The sequence below is a fragment of the Somniosus microcephalus genome, chromosome 9 (assembly GCF_052327205.1).
Source record: "Somniosus microcephalus isolate GS21.2 chromosome 9, FLI_Smic_1.0, whole genome shotgun sequence".
Lineage (NCBI taxonomy): Eukaryota > Metazoa > Chordata > Chondrichthyes > Squaliformes > Somniosidae > Somniosus > Somniosus microcephalus.
The window spans coordinates 135157748-135177357 of NC_140995.1; the positions used below are offsets into that span (position 1 = coordinate 135157748).

At 42.9% G+C, this 19610-nt stretch overlaps 1 protein-coding gene across 1 annotated transcript in view; it reads right to left on the reverse strand.

Moving 5' to 3' along the window:
• Positions 1–233: 233 nt before the first annotated feature.
• clvs2 (clavesin 2) overlaps positions 234–19610 on the reverse strand; it is a 101215-nt gene continuing 81838 nt past the window's right edge. Inside the window, exon 5 of the mRNA XM_085997275.1 lies at positions 234–5583. Coding sequence (XP_085853401.1) covers positions 5499–5583 — 85 coding nt within the window. The 3' untranslated portion in view covers positions 234–5498. The remainder of the gene's footprint in view (positions 5584–19610) is intronic.

Genomic DNA, 19610 nt, shown 5'->3' on the forward strand with positions numbered 1-19610 from the left:
GCCAAATTGAACAGCGCATGCTGCGGTCAGTTTCTTCAGATGCTCAGTAGCCGAACCAGCAGTCCTTAAGGGATCGTTGGAGGCTGATACCCAAAAGGTAAGTTTAAAGCTTATACTTACCTTATTTTGGAGATAGGAGGTGCAGGAGTGCTCCTCCCAGCTCCACATTAAAAGCGTGGGCCTAAGCTGGCCACTGCTTGCTCCCCGCCACCCTGCCCCCCTCTTCTCCTGATTACCTTCTCCCCCACCTGCCCTGACCTCTCCGGAGGACCTTGGCCAGTGTCTGAGCCAGACCATTTTGCTGCCCCTACCCTCCTCTGGGGCCACGAATAACATCTCCAGTTCGCCGGCACTATTCTAATGAGGCCTGCAGACTAATTTGCTGTGGTCCTGCCGCCGGCCTCACCAGGCACGTGCAATGTGTGGTGCACTGGCACAAGCCAATTTCTAGGCCAATGTTTTGCACTGACTTCTGCTCAACAAGATCAAAGTTCAGCAAAGTCATTAAGGAGGAATTATAGTCCACTGAGCTGCCATGTAATTATAGTTATAAAAATTATATTATCCTCCATTTTCTAATTTTAGTTAAAAAAAAGTGTGAAGTGGAAATATTACTTTATACTCTTGTATACTTATTCATTAAAATTAGTGAAGGAGAAAATATGCCCCAGAGTGAGTTTCTGTGCTTATCCTGTCTTTCACTCACTTTTTTACCATTTTATTCTTGGGACCTTGTTAGAAGTAGCCTGGGAACAGAGATTTTCAAAAAGAAGGCAATGGATTCCTCATTCATGATGTCACTTGACAGAGCTCCATAGTAATATAAAAGTCAGGAGGGGAGGCCATGTGGCCCGTCAAAATTCAGCCTTCTTAATGTACTTGAAGGATAACCTCTGATGGCCTTTTCTCCAGTGACAACACGATGGAGGAAGCTGCACTCAAGCCTGTTCATAAAGTCACAGCAGCATATCTTTGTTGTGCCCTACAGGAGAGTTTTACATAAAAGGAAAATTCAGAGAGAGGTTATAATACTTTCCCAGTGCAGAGCTTCACTAGATGATTTTGTACAAATCGGAAATAGGAAATAGGACTATAATACAAAGGCCGAATTCTTTGATCTGCACTCATGTCTAGCAAGGCTCGGAGTCATGTTGAATTTACACCAAAATGTCTTCCAACTAAAGGTAAGAGAGAGCTATTGATAGAGTCAAATATTTAACGTTATAATACTTGAGAATGTGTGATAATGCATTACTTTTGATGAAGAGAACATTGCCTAATTTAACTCCATCTCAAATGTTCTTCCTCCTTGACAAGAATGCTAGCTTTGGTGTCTATTTCAAAAGCTATATTTGCATATTATTTATATTTGTGTCACACTTTGCTGCTCAGCATCAAATAGCAATTGGCAAAAAAAGTATATTTCTAGGTGTGAATTTAATCTCAGTACAGTGAATGCTGCTGGCATAACAACATCCTAAAACCAGTCCCATGCTGTTCCTCTCTGTTTCTCCAAATACTCTGTACAATGTTCGATATGTTGGATAAATATTCATAAATGCTGGAAATGGGAATGCATGAGAAATGGAGAAACCTTTGGAGTATTCTATAATCTTTAAAAGGTTACAATAAAATGCAGCTCATGTCAACAGTCTCCAAACTAACAACAGTTTTAGCACAAATCAACCATGTTGGGAAAGATAAGAATTTATCTTTCAGTAGTATCTTTACTGATGTATACTCCCCGATTATTTTGTTTTACAAGTTTATTTTGACATTATTTGGTAAACATGTACTATACTGATTAAAGAAAAACTATTAATGACTTTCATTAGCATGGTGAAGTCTGCCTAATTCAATGATGATGTGTGCAATAATTGTGCAAATAATACTGAATAATAAATTAAGCTTCAATAATGATAAATTATCAAATAGTAGCAAAGAAGTCCCACAATTTTACCTGACAGCTGCTAACTGCAGCTGATTATTTCAAAGTCCTAGTGGTTATCATATTTAAAAAAATGAATTTTGTTTAAACTCAGTATCCTGTATAACTGCAGCTCAGACTGAATGGACTTCACATACCATCAGTCATAGCATGAAGATGGTTTATAAACAAATCAGAACAATGGAAGACATAAAAAGAAAGGTAATATAAAACCAACAGGCCAATGGACATCTTTACTTTAAAATAAGTGAGAGCATGGAGAATGGAGTTTGCCATTACTTGTATGGCAACATCTCAGGTTCTCAGACTCATCTGAGGAACTGAACACGCACCAATGTTTTATCAGGAATTGTTGAATTATACATTAAGAGGATGCATTTCAAGCATTTGTTCATCAGCATAACAATGTAAGAAAACAGTTCTTAAAGAGATGTGCAACAATTAAATAACTTGGGCTGGCAGCAAACATTATAGGCTCCTGTAAAGAACATATAACATTTGGTAGTTTTGATATAATTACCCAATTAAATTTATCAAAACAATCTATCTATCTATTTGTTGAAGGTTCTTCACTGGCATTTTAAGCATTTAAATCAGCAATCTATCGCTGAGTCTTTCGACTTCAGCGGGGCATATAACGGGCAGTAGCTGCTCGGCCACCGATTTATCTTGCCTCATTTTCCTTTCCACCAAAGCCAAAGTTGAAAGTTCCGCCCGCTTTGTTTTCTGCTATTCTGGTTCAGCTTTGGCTTTGCGCACTCTACACTGGATTCGTAATTTTGGCTTAATAAAAAAAACCTCAATCAGGACTTTAGCCAAATCTCAGGTTCACCTCTCCTCTTTCCAAATTCAACAGCATAGCCTTGGAGCTAATTTCCTGGCTGAAACCTGCAGCAGTTTGTTTATATTTCAGTTCATTAGGGCTTACACAGCATTCTACTAAATCAAAATAACCTATTTATACAATGAAATTCAAGAAGAGTGTTTTTCAATTAACTTCAGTGCTCTGTCTGGGCTGACACTGCAGTTTACTTTGTGAAGTATCCATGAATTTCAATGATAGGCTCATATAGCATGTGGTCCTGATTTTACACTTCATTGTTTGTATCAATTTTATTCCGGTTCTTGGCACCTGCCTTATTTACAAAATATCATGGAAATGTAAAATTAAACTCAACCACAAAAAATTAAATAATATTTATGTCCTTGAGGGCTTAGTGGTAGCCCTCTTGCATCTGAGACTGAAGTTTATGGCCCAAGCTCTGCTCCACTGATTTGAGCACAGAATCTAGGCTGACACTCCAGTGCAGTACTAAGGGAGTGATGCACAGTCACAGGTCCTGTATTTTGAATGAGACATTAAATTGAAGCCCTGTCTGCTCTTTCAGGTGGACATAAAAGATCCCATGGCACTTTTTGAAGAAGAGCAGAGGAGTTCTCGGTGTCCTGGACAACATTTACCCCTTAACTAACATCACTAAAACTGGTCATTTATCTCATTGCTATTTTTGGGACAAATTGGCTGCCGGATTTTCCTAGATTACAGCAGTGACCACAATTCAAAAGTACTTTATTGGCTGTGAAGCACTTTGGGATGTCTTATAAATGCAATTCTTTCTCTTATTTCTTGAACTTTGTAATAAGTATAGTATAAAGTCTAGCATCCCTCACAAAATAGTGATGGGTGAGACACAATATTAGCCATTATATGATATTCCTATCATCACTAACATCTACAGAGTGTAGTGGTAAATTCACACCCACACAATTTACACTTACTCTAAAGCATTCCATAATTCCTGTCAAACTACTATATTTACCTTCTGTTCCTCACAAGTTAAAAACATAAAAAGGAAAAGAAGATTTAATGAAAAACATCCTTAAACCATCAGCACTGGAGTGATCATAAACAAGGCAAACAGGATCTTGGAATGTATAACTCAAGGGACAGAGCATAAGTCCCAGAAAGAGATCATTCGTTTTTACAAAATGCTGGTCCTTGAGAATTGTGTACAGTTCGGAGTCCATACTAAAGGAGGGACATGCTGACATTTCAGGGAGTACAAACAAGGACAACTAAGTTGAGAAACAGGATTAAACACTTGTGCTGTGAGGAAAGCCTTGGGATGTTTACATTAGAAATAATGGCCTAGAGGTGATCTTACTGAGTATTTAAGATCCCAACAAAATAAATAAACTGGATCTCACAGCAATGCTCAATATTAACACAATCTCCAGGACAAGGGAACATAGTTTAGATGAAAAAAGTGAACACACAGATAAAATATAATTTATTCATGTAGAGGAAAATCAATATGTGAAAGAACCTACCCAGGGAGCATGTGCAAGTGGATATAAATTTCAAGAGGTTGATGGATTCATTTTTGGCAGACAGGGTTATTGAAGAGTATAAGAAAGAAAATGGGTAGATCTGTGACTTTTGAGACTGGCCAAATGGTTGGAAATTGTCTCCCCCCCTAAACTATGGGGGAGTCCAAAACTAATGGCCACAAATATAAGATAATCACCAATAAATCCAATAAGGAATTAAAGGAGAAACTTCTTTACTCAGGGAGTGATGTGAATGTGGAACTCGCTACCACATGGAGTGGTTGAGCAGATTAGCATAGATTTAAGTGGAAACTAGATTAGTACATGAGGGAGAAGGATATGTTGATTGGGTGAGATGAAGTAAGGTGTGAGGAGGCTCATGTGGCGCATAAACACCGGCATAGACTTGTTGGGCCGAATGGCCTTTTACTGTGTTGAAAAATTCCTATGTAATTCTATGTAAAAAGGAAATGCTATTATAATTGGAGGACAGTGCAAATATATTTCTTATATAATGCCGTAACAGTGATATTTGAAGTAAAATTTTCTGAATAAGAGACTCAGTTGTCGGCCTGCATTCTCTTTCTGTCCATTATTTATCATGGAGAAACTTCTCTACTTTTGAGGGCACTGTGTGTCAGAAAAGAAACATTCTTAGTGAAGTGCTTTGAGGAGCTTCATCGCGATAAAGCGCTATACAAATGCAAATATTATTCTTATAGTGTTACTGCATAAAACAATCAAACTGACAAGAAATACTTAACCCTTTACCTGGAGCAAAGCTACATTTCTCCTACCAAAATATAACCTTTTTGAAGGAAAAGGCTGTTGGTGAGAGCAAAAGATTAAACAGGTAGCTTTTAGTACAGGCTGCACAACATGTAAATTTGGCTCAGAAAATATTTTCCACTATTATTTTACACTGAATTCTGGCTAATCTTGTGGATTTTGAATACTTTCCAATGATGATAAGAAAATGTATTTACAATAAAGTTGGCACTTCCACTTGTTGAATAAAGACATCATTTACTGACAGTTACCATCCAAACAGGCAGGCAAGGATGGATCTGCAAATATTACAGCCTATTTCTAGTTTGCAATGTTCATACCAAGTGACATGATACCATTGTAGTTTACACAGAATCCTCTGTGTTAAGCACACTACCCCTCTTGAAGAAGTGTTTTTCTCTTCCATGATAAATGTGTGGCCTGGAAGTGGTTAGTCCAGGGAAAGCAATGGCTGGGTATTCTCATCATCTTTATCTATGTGTTTCAGAACTCCAGCTTCAACCACTGACTGGGACCTGCAAGCAAAAGCAAAGAAGTAAAGTGTATTCAGCATGAGGATTAGACCACAAATATATGTTATGAGCTATGCTGTTTTGATTTGATTTTCCCCAAAACATAGTCAAGATAGCCTGTCATGTTTAAGCCAGCACTTACTGTCTAGGCTCAAAATTCCACTTGGGCAAGGTAATGGAGGACAGCTGGTGGCCATGGAACTATACCCAGCATGAGTCAGCATTTCAGGAGAGCACGGGAGAAAATTGGGAGGTAATTAAAAACCAAAACAAACAGATTATTATGATCTGCCCTGGTAACAATTAACTTGCGAGTAGATTTTGCAATCAATAACTGTACAAGGCTTGTCAAATGTACTGACGAATACCGAATGCCAAAGATCCAGAACAGGCCAGATTCTCTGAATCTGATCACAGTACCCAGTTTCTTTCTCTTTCCTTCCAAATATGAGTGTACTGGAATTCTAAATGTTAAAAGTGGCCATGCAATTTCTGTTCCAGTCATCCTTTCAGCGTGTGCACACTCTTCTCCCAACACTTCGAGCATGAGGCAAGTTTGCACTCCTATTGTATCATTAAAGCTGCAGTGCCCTTAATTCAATGGTCAATATTTTGCCTTCAAATAACTATCATAAATTTTGGAATCTACCAACAAGAGAGTTGAGGTTTCTACAGGCTGGGCAGAAATTCAACTCATGGCCCCCTCTTTGGCACCTGAAAAATGGGTCGCCAGAAGTTTAAAATTGATGGGGCATCTCTGGCTAAGGGACAGAAAGCAGAGAGTAGTGATGAACGGTTATTTTTCAGACTGGAGGGATGTATACAGTGGTGTTCCCCAGGGGTCGGTTTTAAGACTACTGCTCTTTTTAAAATGTATTAATGATCTGGACTTGGGTATACAGGGTATAATTTCAACATGAAACTCAGAATTGTAGTAAACAATAAGGAGGAGAGTAATATACTTCAGGAAGACTTAGATTGGTGAAATGGACAGACACATGGCAGATGAAATTTAACACAGAAGTGTGAAATGATACATTTTGGTAGGAAGAATGAGGAGAAGCAATATGAACTAAATAGTACAATTTTAAAGGGGGTGCAGGAACAGAGTGGTGTGTATGTACACACATCTTTTAAGGAGGCAGGACAAGTTGAGAAGGCTGTTAAAAGTGCATTTGGGAGCCTTGGATTTATTAATAGAGGCATAGAGTACAAAAGAAAGGAAGTTATGCTGAACCTTTATAAAACACTGGGAATATTATGTTCCAATTCTGGGCACCACACTTAGGAAAAGGAAGAGAGTAGCAAAAGTAAACATTGGTCCCTTAGAGGCTGAGACAGGAGAAATTATTATGGGGAATAAGGAAATGGCAGAAACGTTAAACAAATATTTTGTATCTGTCTTCACAGTAGAAGATAGAAAAAGCATACTATAAATGGTGGGGAACCAAGGGTGTAATGAGGGTGAGGAACTTAACGTAATTAATATAAGTAGAGAAAAAGTACTAGAGAAACTAATGGGACTAAAAGCCAACAAATCGCCTGGACCAGACGGCCTACATCCTAGGGTTCTAAAAGAGGCGGCTGCAGAGATAATGGATGCATTGGTTTTGATCTTCCAAAATTCCCTCGATTCTAGAACGGTCCCCGTGGAAAATGCTGGAATCCATTGTTAAGGAAGTGGTATCAGGGCACTTAAAAAATCATACCATGATTAAGCAGAGTCAACATGGTTTTATGGAAGGGAAATCATGTTTGGCAAACTTTTTAGAGTTTTTTGAGGATGTAACTAGCAGGGTGGATAAAGGGGAACCAGTGGATGTAGTATATTTGGATTTCCAAAAGGCATTCAATAAGGTGCTACATAAAAGCACAAGATAAGGGCTCATGGGGTTGGGGCTAATATAGTAGTATGGTTAGAGGATTAGTTAACGGACAGAAAACAGAGAGTAGGGATAAACGGATCTTTTTTAGGTTGACAGGCTGTAACTAGTGGGGTGTCGCAAGGATCAGTGCTGTGGCCTCAGCTATTTACAATCTATATTAATGACCTAGATGAAGGGACCGAGTGTAATGTATCCAAGTTTGCTGATGATATAAAGCTAGGTGGGACAGTAAGCTGTGAGGAGAACACAAAGAGCCTGCAAAGGGATATAGATAAACTAAGTGAGTGGGCAGTAAGGTGGCAGATGGAGTATAATGTAGGGAAATGTGAGGTTATTCACTGGTAGGAAGAATAGAAAAACAGAATATTTTTTAAATGGTGAGAAACTTTTAAAAGTTGGTGTTCAGAGAGATTTGGGTGTCCTCGTGCAAGAAACACAGAAAGCTACCATGCAGGTACAGCAAGCAATTAGGAAGGCAAATGGCATGTTGGTCTTTATTGCAAGGGAGTTGGAGTGTAAGAGTAAGGAAATCTTGCTAGAATTGTACAGGGCCTTGGTGAGACCACACCTGGAGTACTGTGCACAGTTTCGGTCTCCTTATCTAAGGAAGGATATACTTGCCTTGGAGGCGGTGCAACGAAGGTTCACTAGATTGATTCCTGGGATGAGAGGGCTGTCCTATGATGAGAGATTGTGTAGAATGGGCCTATACTCTCTGGAGTTTAGAAGAATGAGAGGTGATCTCATTGAAACATACAAGATTCTGAAGGGGATTGACAGGGTAGATGCTGAGATGTTGTTTCCCCTGGCTGGAGTGTCTAGAACTAGGGGGCATAGTCTCAGGATAAGGGGTAGGCCATTTAAGACCAAGATGAAGAGAAGTTTCATCACTCAGAGGATTGTGAATCTTTGTAATTCTCTGCCCCAAAGGGCTGTGGATGCTGAGTCTTTGAGTATATTTAAGGTCGAGATAGATAGATTTTTGGACTCCAGTGGAATCAAGGGATATGGAGATCGGGCAGGAAAGTGGAGATGATGTAGATCATCAGCCATGATCTTATTGAATGGCGGAGCAGGCTCAAGGGGCCGTATGGCCTACTCCTGCTCCCATTTCTTATGTTCTTATGAAACATGTCAAGGCCTTAGAGAGGGTGCAGAAGGGATTTACTTGAATGATACTAGACATGAGAGCCTTCAATTATGAGAGAGACTGGAGAAGCTGGGGTTGTTCTCTTTAGAGCAGAGAAGGTTAAGAGGAAATTTGATAGAGGTATTCAAAATCATGAATGGTTTTGATAGAGTAAATACGTCAAAACTGTTTCCAATGGCAGAAGGGTAGTTAACCAGAGGACACAGATATAAGGTAATTGGCAAAAGAACTACAGGCGACATGAGGAAACGTTTTTTTACACAGCGAGTTGTTGTGATCTGGAATGCATTGCCTGTAAAGGTGGTGGAAGCAGATTCAATAGTAACATTCAAAAGGGAATGGGATAAATACTTTAAAAGGGGAAAATTTGCAGGGCTATGGTGAAAGAGCAGGGCAGTACGTCTAATTGGATAGCTCTACCAAAGAGCTGGCACAGGCACGATGGGCTGAATGGCCTCCTTCTGTGCTGTAGCACTCTAGGATTCTAACTGAAAATGTTTTAGCAACTTGTGAACAAAGGTCTAAATGACAGGGGGGGATTAATTAGAATTTATAGCTTCTTCTTGTCCCTTCAATCTTGTTTTGTGTTGTTAAGTAATCTCATCTGTCAGTACTTTTATGATTTTAAATGAACTTTATGAAACAAACTGCAGTTGGTTATATATATCTGTCAAAATATTGTTAACAAATTGCACGCTTCCAAGCACAGATTTAAATTTTGTATTGAAATTGTAATTGGAGAAACATGCAGGGTGCCGAACTTTGGTTCCATTCCAGGAAAATCAGAGAATATCACTGATCACTATATGAAACTTACCAAGAACAGGCTTTTTTTGAATGTGCTCACAGCATTTGAACTTTCTCAGCTGTTTTCTTTTTTTTTTTAATTTAAACTCATCCAATCTGTGTTTCCTTTTAAATTCAGAGATGCATTGGGGCCACATTACAGATTTAACTTGAACAGATTCCCTCTTGTTCATCCCAGAATTCAACCATAATTAACGCAAGCAAGTGGAATAAATAAACACATTTTAAGGTACAAGTATTACAACTAATTTCGAAGGCTGGATTTGCACTCCAACTGTAGTGCTGCTACAAAGTGCTTTTGCATCGCACTGACACTATGGGATATAAATTGGCATGCGTTGTGCCTGTTTTTTTTATGTAAAACAGGCACAATGCTGACCAATTTAGCAGTGGGACAGCCTGTGCCCAATCTGCACAGGAGTTCGGCTTACTGCTAAATTTGTCAGACCCATTTTTTAGGCAGCAGCCTAAAACCGGCATTAGGTCCCTTGCATATGTTAAATCTTCCACTGAAGAGCCCTGTGTCAGGTTTTCCAGGCACACATACGGCCTAGCAAGCAGCCACCACCAAAAAGGGAAGTACTTTTAATGTGGAGCCCGGAGAAGCTGCTGGCCACGATTGGCCCCCCTATCATTGTCCTCTCCGCTCCCCGGACTTACCTGAAGCCTGTTGCCAGCAAGGCAGCACGCCCAAGACAGAATTCATCGATCGGGCAAGTTGCCTGTGGAGGCACGGCTTTGGCAGTTCACCCCAAATATGTAGATGAGGACCAAGGACAAATTTCTAACGACCTCCGGGTCTCCGCCTTCAGATGCAGAGATCATTCCCTGCACCCATTTGCCACTCTAAAAGTGACCTTTTAGGACTATGTGTATAGTGTAAATCTGGAATCAGGGCCAACCGAACACCCAAGTGAAGCAGAATAAGAATCCTTGGAGGAAGGACACTACCATTGGAGAATAAACGCAGCCAAATCTATTTTGCTAATTTGTTTCAAGTGGATAATAGACTAGAACTTTCAATCAGTAATGTTCACACGTGAATGCCTAATGAGCCCACGCTACATTCCTGTGTGCTACTTTTACACAGGCACTAATTCATTTCGAACTCATTTCTTAATAAGTAACATTAGTACTGGGTTCAGTGGTCACATATAAGGGCTGATAATGCAGTCCCAGCTGGTGATGCTTGTGCCCCAAGAAGCTGGCATCACTCAATTAACCAAGGTCATTAACATAATTTATTAGCATTCACTGCATGAAGCACATGATGTGTTAGGAGTATGTTGAGGTCAGGTGCATGATTTTCTGCATCAGCTGCTATTAAAAGGCTGCTGTCTGCCCTTAAAGGTGTACAACATTTCATTCTGTAAAATAGTTGGAGCAGAATGGCCCCATTGAATGACCAGGCTTCGGAGGTCCTACTGCAAAGGAGGGCTCATTTGAAGGAGAGGGCCATTACTGTGTGCAATTAATTTTTAGGTAGATTTTATCTGGGTTATATGTTGCTATCTTCATTCCTCCTTATTTCTGTATAAGAAGGGATTAATTAGTGATAGTTATATATTTAGTTTAAAAGTGAATATAGAGATAGAGACAAGTTGACTGAGTGGGCAAGAACATGGCAAATGGAATACAATGTGGGGAAATGTGAAGTTATCCACTTTGGTAGGAAAAACAAAAAAGCAGAATATTTTCTGAATGGTGAGAGACTGGGAAATGTTTGCACTCTGAGGGACCAGGGTGTCCTTGTACATGAATCACAAAAAGTTAACATGCAGGTACAGCAAGCAATTAGGAAAGCAAATGGTATGTTAGCTTTTATTACAAAGGGATTAGAGTATAAGAGTAAAGATGTCTTACTACAATTATACAGGGCATTGGTGAGGCCACACCTGGAGTACTGTGTACAGTTCTGGTCTCCTTACCTTAGAGGGAGTGCAGTGAAGGTTCACCAGACCGGTTCCTGGAATGAGGGGATTGACCTATAAGGAGAGATTGAGTAGACTAGGCCTATATTCCCAAGAGTTTAGAAGAATGAGAGGTGATCTAATTGAAACATATAGGCCTAGAAATTGAGTTTGCGCTGCGCCAGGGCTTCCGGCGCTAAGTCCCTTTGCGCGCGCCAAAAATTCAGTAGCGCCGCGCCCAAATGGCTGCCGGCGCTACTGAAGGGTTTTAGCGCCTGAAAACTGGCGCAACGCGCCGCATTGCGGCGCTATTGCGGCGCCCGCTGCGGTGCGGCAGGCTCGGGAAGTGCAGGCCTCCTCCTTCCGTTAAGGAGGAGCTGCCTGCACCCGGCTGCGGCCCGCGCAAATCTCTTAAAAAATGAGCCCGGCACCTCGGACAAGTGCCGGGCTTGCATCTGTTCCGGGGGGGGGTGGAGAAGTCCGGGGAGGGAGCTGCGGGCAGGCGGCCGGTGGGAAAGCGGCCGGCCGCCGCGCCTCCTTAAAGCGCCGGCGCAGACTCCGGCAACACTCGTTTGCCGGAGTCTTAGTTGCGGCTGCCACTGGCGAGGCGGCCGCAACTGAATTTCGGCTTGGGGCCGGGTTACCACGGCAACCGGGACGCTGCGCACACCGATGACGTCATCGGTGCCGGCGCAGCGCTACCGGTCTACCGCCGCGGAAGGGCCCCAGGCAATTTAGGAACCGGCGCCAATTGCAGCGCTAGGCCCTCTAGCGCCGCAAAATCGGTGCTAAGGGCACTGAATTTTTAGGCCATACACTTCTTAAGGGGCTTGTCAGGGTTAATGCTGGGAAAATGTTTCCCCTGGCTTGGGAGTCTAGAACTAGGGGTCACAGTCACAGAATAAGGGGTCGGCCATTTAGGACTGAGATGAGGAAAAATTTCTTCACTCAGAGGGTTGTGAATCTTTTGAATTCTCAACCCAGAGAGCTGTGGATGCTCAGTCATTGAATATATTCAAGACAGAGGTCGATAAATTTTTGGGAACAAAGGGAATGAAGGGATATGGGATAATGCGGGAAGTGGAGTTGAGGTAGAAGATCAGCCATGACCTTGTTGAATGGTGGAGCAGGCTCGAAGGGCCAAATGGCCTACTCCAACTCCTATTTCTGATAGACCATTTACACCTCTAATAATTGAACGATAGTAATGATATTATTACAGTCATCTCTCCAACAACATCTACCCTGTCTGGAGTTTATAGAAAGTCATCATGATAAGTAGATCAGTAGACTTTTTACTCAGATAATGTATGGGATGGAGTTAGAAGCAGCTTTTGTTACAAGGCAAAAAGTCCAATCTCAAATTTGCTTTATTACAGCTGGTTTTGAAAAAGTGCTGTAAAGTGGGAAGCATATCCTGAAAGAAAAGCTGGATTTTGGTTTGCTTGAACGGAGAACAGAAGGCAATAGCAATTCATCTCTACTATTTAATGAGTGTCTCTGAAAGTGCACTGCGTGACAACTCTCTCACTGCCCCCATCCCTGGTGTGGTGTAGTAGTAGTTTCCAACCCTTTGGAGCAATGCCACAACCAGAAAACAGATTTAAAATGCCCCGATTAAGGAGTTATTTGATTTAGGGTGGGCACAGCTTCAATTCGAGGTCTTCTCCTTTCCACCATACTCACCTTCAAGTCAACACTCCTGGCATATCTCAAGAAAACAAAGTAGATAATCCGTGGAGGTTCGAGATGTAAGTTTCGCAAAATTCAGGCTGCCCCCCCCCCCGAAGATTATTTAATTAAAAGAGACCCTGGTTCGGCTGATTTTAAAAATCCAGGGGCACACAAAATGGCTGCGGTCAACCTTGTGACCAAAAGCCTGTAAGTTCCAATTGTGGACTCTGTGACAAGCTAACAGCTTGGGTATTTTTGATGTCTGCGAGATCACGAAACCAGACAGAACCTTTACATTTATGTGTTGGGAGCAAACTCAGTTACATTCAGGCCCCTGTTTACAAGCTATCAAGCTTGTTTACTCAAACGATCCAAACGATCAGCGGAGCCATCCAGGTTAGGCTGGCCCCATCAAGGAATCTGTTGAACAAAGGAGAGCAATTATGGGACCGTTAGAAGCTATCACTGGCCACCTAAGTCGATGGGCCAAGATCAACACCTTTTGTTCAATTCCAACCCGCTCAAATCAGACAAAGGATGAGCTGATTTAGGGCGTGAGATAAGGGCTACCGAGAGGAGTATAACTATAGCCCCTCAGGAAGCCATGCTCTCTCTCTCTCCTCGCCTCCTGCGCCCTGCCTGCCACCACCCCAGGAAGAGGACCTACGAAGAAGAGCCCGTCCCGAGAGGTGAAATACCCTGCCAGAGACTATTTTATTACTGGGGTATTTTCACCTGGACAGTACCCTGTGCAGCATTGAAACCACATGGCATCGAAAGGCAGCATGCAAAGAAGCAAGATTCTCATCTGTTTAAACGACTCGGACTGGTGAGCATGGAATTCTGACCCCTCATAAGATAGCCTAGCGAGGTTTAGAGGGTGGGAGTTAAGGGGACGTACAAACGACATAGATAGGACTAGGAAACCGGTTCTGTTAAAGGAGTATGAGCAGCTAGGGGTCAAATTAAAAAACAGAACCTCAAGGGTAATAATCTCTGGATTATTACCTGAGCCACGAGCAAATTTGGCTAGGACAAATAAAATTAGAGAGTTAAATGCGTGGCTCAAAGACTGGTGTGGGAGAAATGGGTTTTGCTTCCTGGGACACTGGCACCAGCACTGGGGCAGGAGGGAGCTGTTCCGTTGGGACGGGCTTCACTTGGCCAGTGCTGGGACTAGAGTTCTGGTGGATCATATAACTAGGGCTGTAGAGAGGGCTTTAAACTAACTAGTGGGGGGGAGGTTCCTAGAGAGCAAATAATAAAAATGACAACAGAGAAGGTCATAGACTTAGGTAGCAGTGGGGAAATTAAAAACCAGAGCGTGTCAGGAAGGGGCAGAAAGTATGGAGTAAAAGGTAAAGTAATAAAAAGGGCAAAAGCAGGAACTAAGTGTCACAAAACATATTTGAAAGTTCTCTATCTGAATGCACGTAGCATTCGTAACAAAATAGACGAGTTAATGGCACAAATAACTACATATGGGTATGATCTTGTGGCCATTACAGAAACATGGCTGCAGGGTGATAATGCCTGGGAATTAAACATACCAGGTTATTTAACGATCAGGAAGGACAGGCAGGAAGGAAGGGGAGGTGGGGTGGCTATGTTAATAAAGGAAGGAATCACTGTAATACAGAGAAATGATATTGGGTCAAAAGATCAGGATAATGAAACAGTTTGGGTGGAGATAAGGAATAATAAGGGGAAAAAAACACTAGTGGGCGTAGTCTATAGGCCTCCGAACAGTTGCAACTCTGTTGGACAGAGTATCAATCAGGAAATAGTTAAGGCTTGTAATAAGGGAACATCTATAATTATGGGGGATTTTAACTATCATATTAATTGGACAAATCAAATTGGGCAGGGCTGCCTTGAGGATGAGTTCATTGAGTGTATTAGTGATGGGTTTCTTGAGCAGTATGTAACTGAACCAACCAACCTTAGATCTGGTCCTGTGTAACGAGACAGGATTAATTAAAAATGTGCTAGTAAAGGATCCCCTTGGAATGAGTGACCATAACATGGTTGAATTCCATATTCAATTAGAGGGTGAGAAGGTTGGATCTCAAACAAGCATGCTAAGCTTGAATAAAGGAGACTATGAAGGTATGAGAGCGGAATTGAGTAGAGTGGATTGGGAAAATAGATTAAAGGGTAAGACGATACATGATCAGTGGTGTACATTTAAGGAGTTATTTTACAACTTCCAAAAAATATATATTCCACTGAGAAGAAAAGGGTGTAAAAGAAAAGACAGCCATCCGTGGCTAAGTAAAGAAATTAAGGATAGTATTCGACTAAAAACAAGGGCATATAAGGTAGCCAAATCTAGTGGGAGGATAGAGGATTGGGAAAACTTTAAAAGCCAGCAAAAAATAACAAAAAGATTGATTAAGAAAGGGAAGATAGATTATGAAAGTAAATTAGCAAAAAATATAAAAACAGATAGTAAGAGTTTTTGTAGTTATATAAAAAGAAAAAGGGTGGCTAAAGTAAATGTTGGTCCCTTAGAGGATGAGACCGGGAAATTAATGGTGGGAAATATGGAGATGGCAAAAACACTGAATGAATATTTTGTATCAGTCTTTACAGTAGAGGACACTAAGAATATCCCAACACTGGACAAACAGGGGGCTATAGGGGGGGGAGGAGCTAAACACGATCAAAATCACTAAGGAAGTGGTACTCGGTAAAATAATGGGACTCAAGGCGGATAAATCACCTGGACCTGATGGCTTACATCCTAGGGTCTTGAGGGAAGTGGCGGTAGGGATTGTGGATGCATTGGTAATAATTTTCCAAAACTCCCTGGGCTCAGCAAAGGTCCCGGCAGACTGGAAAACTGCTAATGTAACACCCTTATTTAAAAAGGGCAGTAGACAGAAGGCTGGAAACTATAGACCGGTTAGCCTAACATCTGTGGTAGGTAAAATTTTGGAGTCCATTATTAAGGAGACAGTAACAGGACATTTGGATAATCATAATTTAATAGGACAAAGTCAGCATGGTTTTGTGAAGTGGAAGTCATGTTCGACAAATTTGCTGGAGTTCTTTGAGGAAGTAACATATAGGGTGGATAAAGGGGAACCAGTGGACGTAGTGTATTTAGACTTCCAAAAGGCATTTGACAAGGTGCCACACAACAGATTATTGCTTAAGATAAAAAATCACAGAATTGGGGTAATATTCTGGCATGGATAGAGGATTGGCTATCTAACAGAAGGCAGAGAGTTGGGATAAATGGTTCATTCTCAGACTGGCAATCAGTGACTAGTGGTGTTCCGCAGGGGTCAGTGCTGGGTCCCCAACTCTTTACAATCTATATTAACGATTTGGAGGAGGGGACCGAGTGTAACATATCAAAGTTTGCAGGTGATACTAAGATGGGAGGGAAAGTAGTGAGTGAGGAGGACATAAAAAACCTGCAAGGGGACATAGACAGGCTAAGTAAGTGGGCAGAGATTTGGCAGATGGAATACAATACTGGAAAGTGTGAGGTTATGCACTTTGGCAGGAAAAATCGTAGAGCAAGTTATTATCTTAATGGCAAGAAACTGGAAAGTGCTGAAGTACAAAGGGATCTGGGGGTCCTGGTGCACGAAACTCAAAAGGTTAGTATGCAGGTGCAGCAAGTGATTAAGAAGGCCAGTGGACTGTTGGCTTTCATTGCTAGGGGGATAGAATATAAAAATAGGGAGGTATTGCTTCAGTTGTACAGGGTATTGGTGAGACCACACCTGGAATACTGCATACAGTTTTGGTGTCCATACTTAAGAAAAGACATACTTGCTCTCAAGTCAGTACAAAGAAGGTTCACTCGGTTAATCCCGGGGATGAGGGGATGGACATATGAGGAGAGGTTGAGTAGATTGGGACTCTACTCATTGGAGTTCAGAAGAATGAGAGGCGATCTTATTGAAACATATAAGATTGTGAAGGGGTTGGATCGGGTGGATGCGGGGAGGATGTTCCCGATGATGGGTGAAACTAGAAGTAGGGGGCATAGTCTTAGAATAAGGGGTTGCTCTTTCAAAACTGAGATGAGGAGGAACTACTTCACTCAGAGGGTGGTAGGTCCATGGAATATGCTGCCCCAAAAAGCTGTAGAAGCTACATCATTACATAAATTTAAAACAGAAATAGACAGTTTCCTAGAAGTAAAGGGAATTAAGGGTTACGGGGAGCGGGCAGGAATTTGGACATGAGTCTAGGTTCGGATCGGACATGGCCCTGTGGGTAGCGGAGCAGGCCCAGGGGCCGTGTAGCCTGATCCTGCTCCTATTTCGTGTGTCTAATTCTGTTAGATTCAGGAAATGGTTCTGTGATAGTAGATTGGCGGTTAGGATCAGATCAGCCATGATCTTATTGAATGGCGAAGCAGGCTCGAGGGGCCGATTGGCCTGCTCCTGCTCCTATTTCTTATGTTCTTATGTTCTTATGATTGCTAAAATTGTCATTTTAGTCATTTTTCCTCGATGTGCCGTTTATTTCCCATCCCTGTTAAGTGTAAGTGTACTGCATCCATATTATCCTTTGTATAGAATCGTTCTCTGGTAATAAAATCTTGGTTTTTCTTTGCACCAAACCACTGGTCTGCTCGTTTTCCATATCGCTACCTGCAAATAAGTCCGGTGGTCAGAACACAAAAAGGGGCGAGCGATTCGAGCCACTCAAAGGGGATAGTCAGAGGCATAACTGACGAACCCAAGACACCCGCACAGTAAAACCCCTTACAGAATGGCAGGACCATCGGCAGCAGTAAGCGATATAGCAGACAGTGGTGCGGAGGAAGGAACAGCTATGGAAGAGAGGTTATCCGATTATGTTTTTAGAGAGGTGAATATCACCAAGAAGTGGATAAGCACTCTGTTAAAGGCTGAGCCTCCGATAGATGCTGCCGCCCAATGGACAGAGAGTAAGAAACATAAAAGATCAATAGAGAAAGCAGTGTGGCTAATGTGCTACAAGAAGCAGGTCCTGCTGTTGGACGGAGTTGGAGCGGCACAGGCTGCCAAGCTTAAGGAAGCAGCCCTGGAAGTCCAGAATAAGGAAATAAGAGATTCAGGATAAGGCCCTAGTGGAGGAGAAATTGTTAATTGCCCTTAAGACGCTAAATCAGGAACGAGCGCAGACGGCAAGGGAACACCAGGCCAAAATAGAGCGCCTGGAGCGCCAGATTAGTGAGGGCAAAAGTAACATGATGCACAAGCTGGAGTATCTGGAGTGCCAAGTTACTGAGGCCAAGAGTAGTGAGATAAGGTTGCGGGAGAAGAACGCCCGCCTTACCCAAGAAATACGAGAGCAGGAGGAGAAAGTTAAGGAGGTTAAGGCAGCGTATAGGTATGCGAGAGAACAGGGGTTTGAAGATGCAGATCATGGCCCCTGCAGAGAGGAAATTGAAAATGTGAGCCTGGCCCTAAGGAAGGCAAAAGGCATGGTGTGCCTCATAAGCCCGAAGGCAGGCCAGTTGGACTTTACTGGCAACCCAAGCAGAACAGTCCCGCAGGCAGCACCTGGGGCCGAGCTACTCAGGGAACCAGAGGTTTCACGGCCACCACCCATAGCGCTGAACTTTCAGCAGGTTTGGCAGCAAAGGGGGGTGGAAGATGAAGTGGTAGGGGAGGTACAGCAGCCCCCGTTAGATAGGTCGGGACCGGGACCGATGTGCCCCATCCGACAGCGGAGGTACGGCCCGCCCGGGAAGGACGAGGAACCCGGGGCCATCCAAAACCAATTCGTCTTACCTCATGGCACCCAACAGCTCAGGGCCATGGTGAGTCATATCCCCAAGCTCTCCAAAATGGGAGACCCCTCACTGCACTTCCGAGAGGTAGAGCAGGCAGCCTGCGTCAACGATTGTGATGACGCAGAGCAGGCCAAGATGTTGCTATTTTCGCTGGAGGGTAAGCTCCTCCAGACCCTTTCCGATGAGTGCAAAAAAGGGCAGAAGGGGTATGGCGATTTGAGAGATGAGATACTGGAGGCCATGGGTATGAACGACGGCAGTCCGTTCTCCCGAGTGGAGAGGACGGTACAGCTCGCAGGGGAAGCCCCGCAGGCGTTCGCAGACAGGCTGTGGCCAGCCTACAATAGCATGTGTCTGGGAGTGGCGGATCGGGCTTTCCTGACCCGGCCGCAGTTGACCCACTGGCTTCGTTGCCTGGTGTCGAACTGCCTACCCCAGATCCGAGCCAAGGCCAAGGCCTGGTTCGACCCCCGAAGCCCCCAAACTACCGAAGAGACCGTAATCCGTCAGCTCACGGTAGCCTATAAAAACGGCAGAAGTAACGAGGCGTCCCAGCAAAAGGGCAAAGAAGGGAAGGGAACCGTCCCTCTCAAATCAAGCTAAATTGCTATGGGTGCGGGAAGGACGGCCATTGGCGCAAGGATTGTAAAAATCCTTGGAAGGATAATAAAGGGAAGAATTCACCACCCCCAGCCCAAAAGGCAGAGGCAGGAGTTCCCACGGTCGAATCACTGTTAGAGTCGATGCGGGTTTTCCTGATCAGCCAGGGAAAAGTAGCAGCCACCACCGGTGCTTTGACCCCGTCTGCCCCATCCAACTCCCAGCAATGACTAGAACCAGCGCAGCCTGTCAAC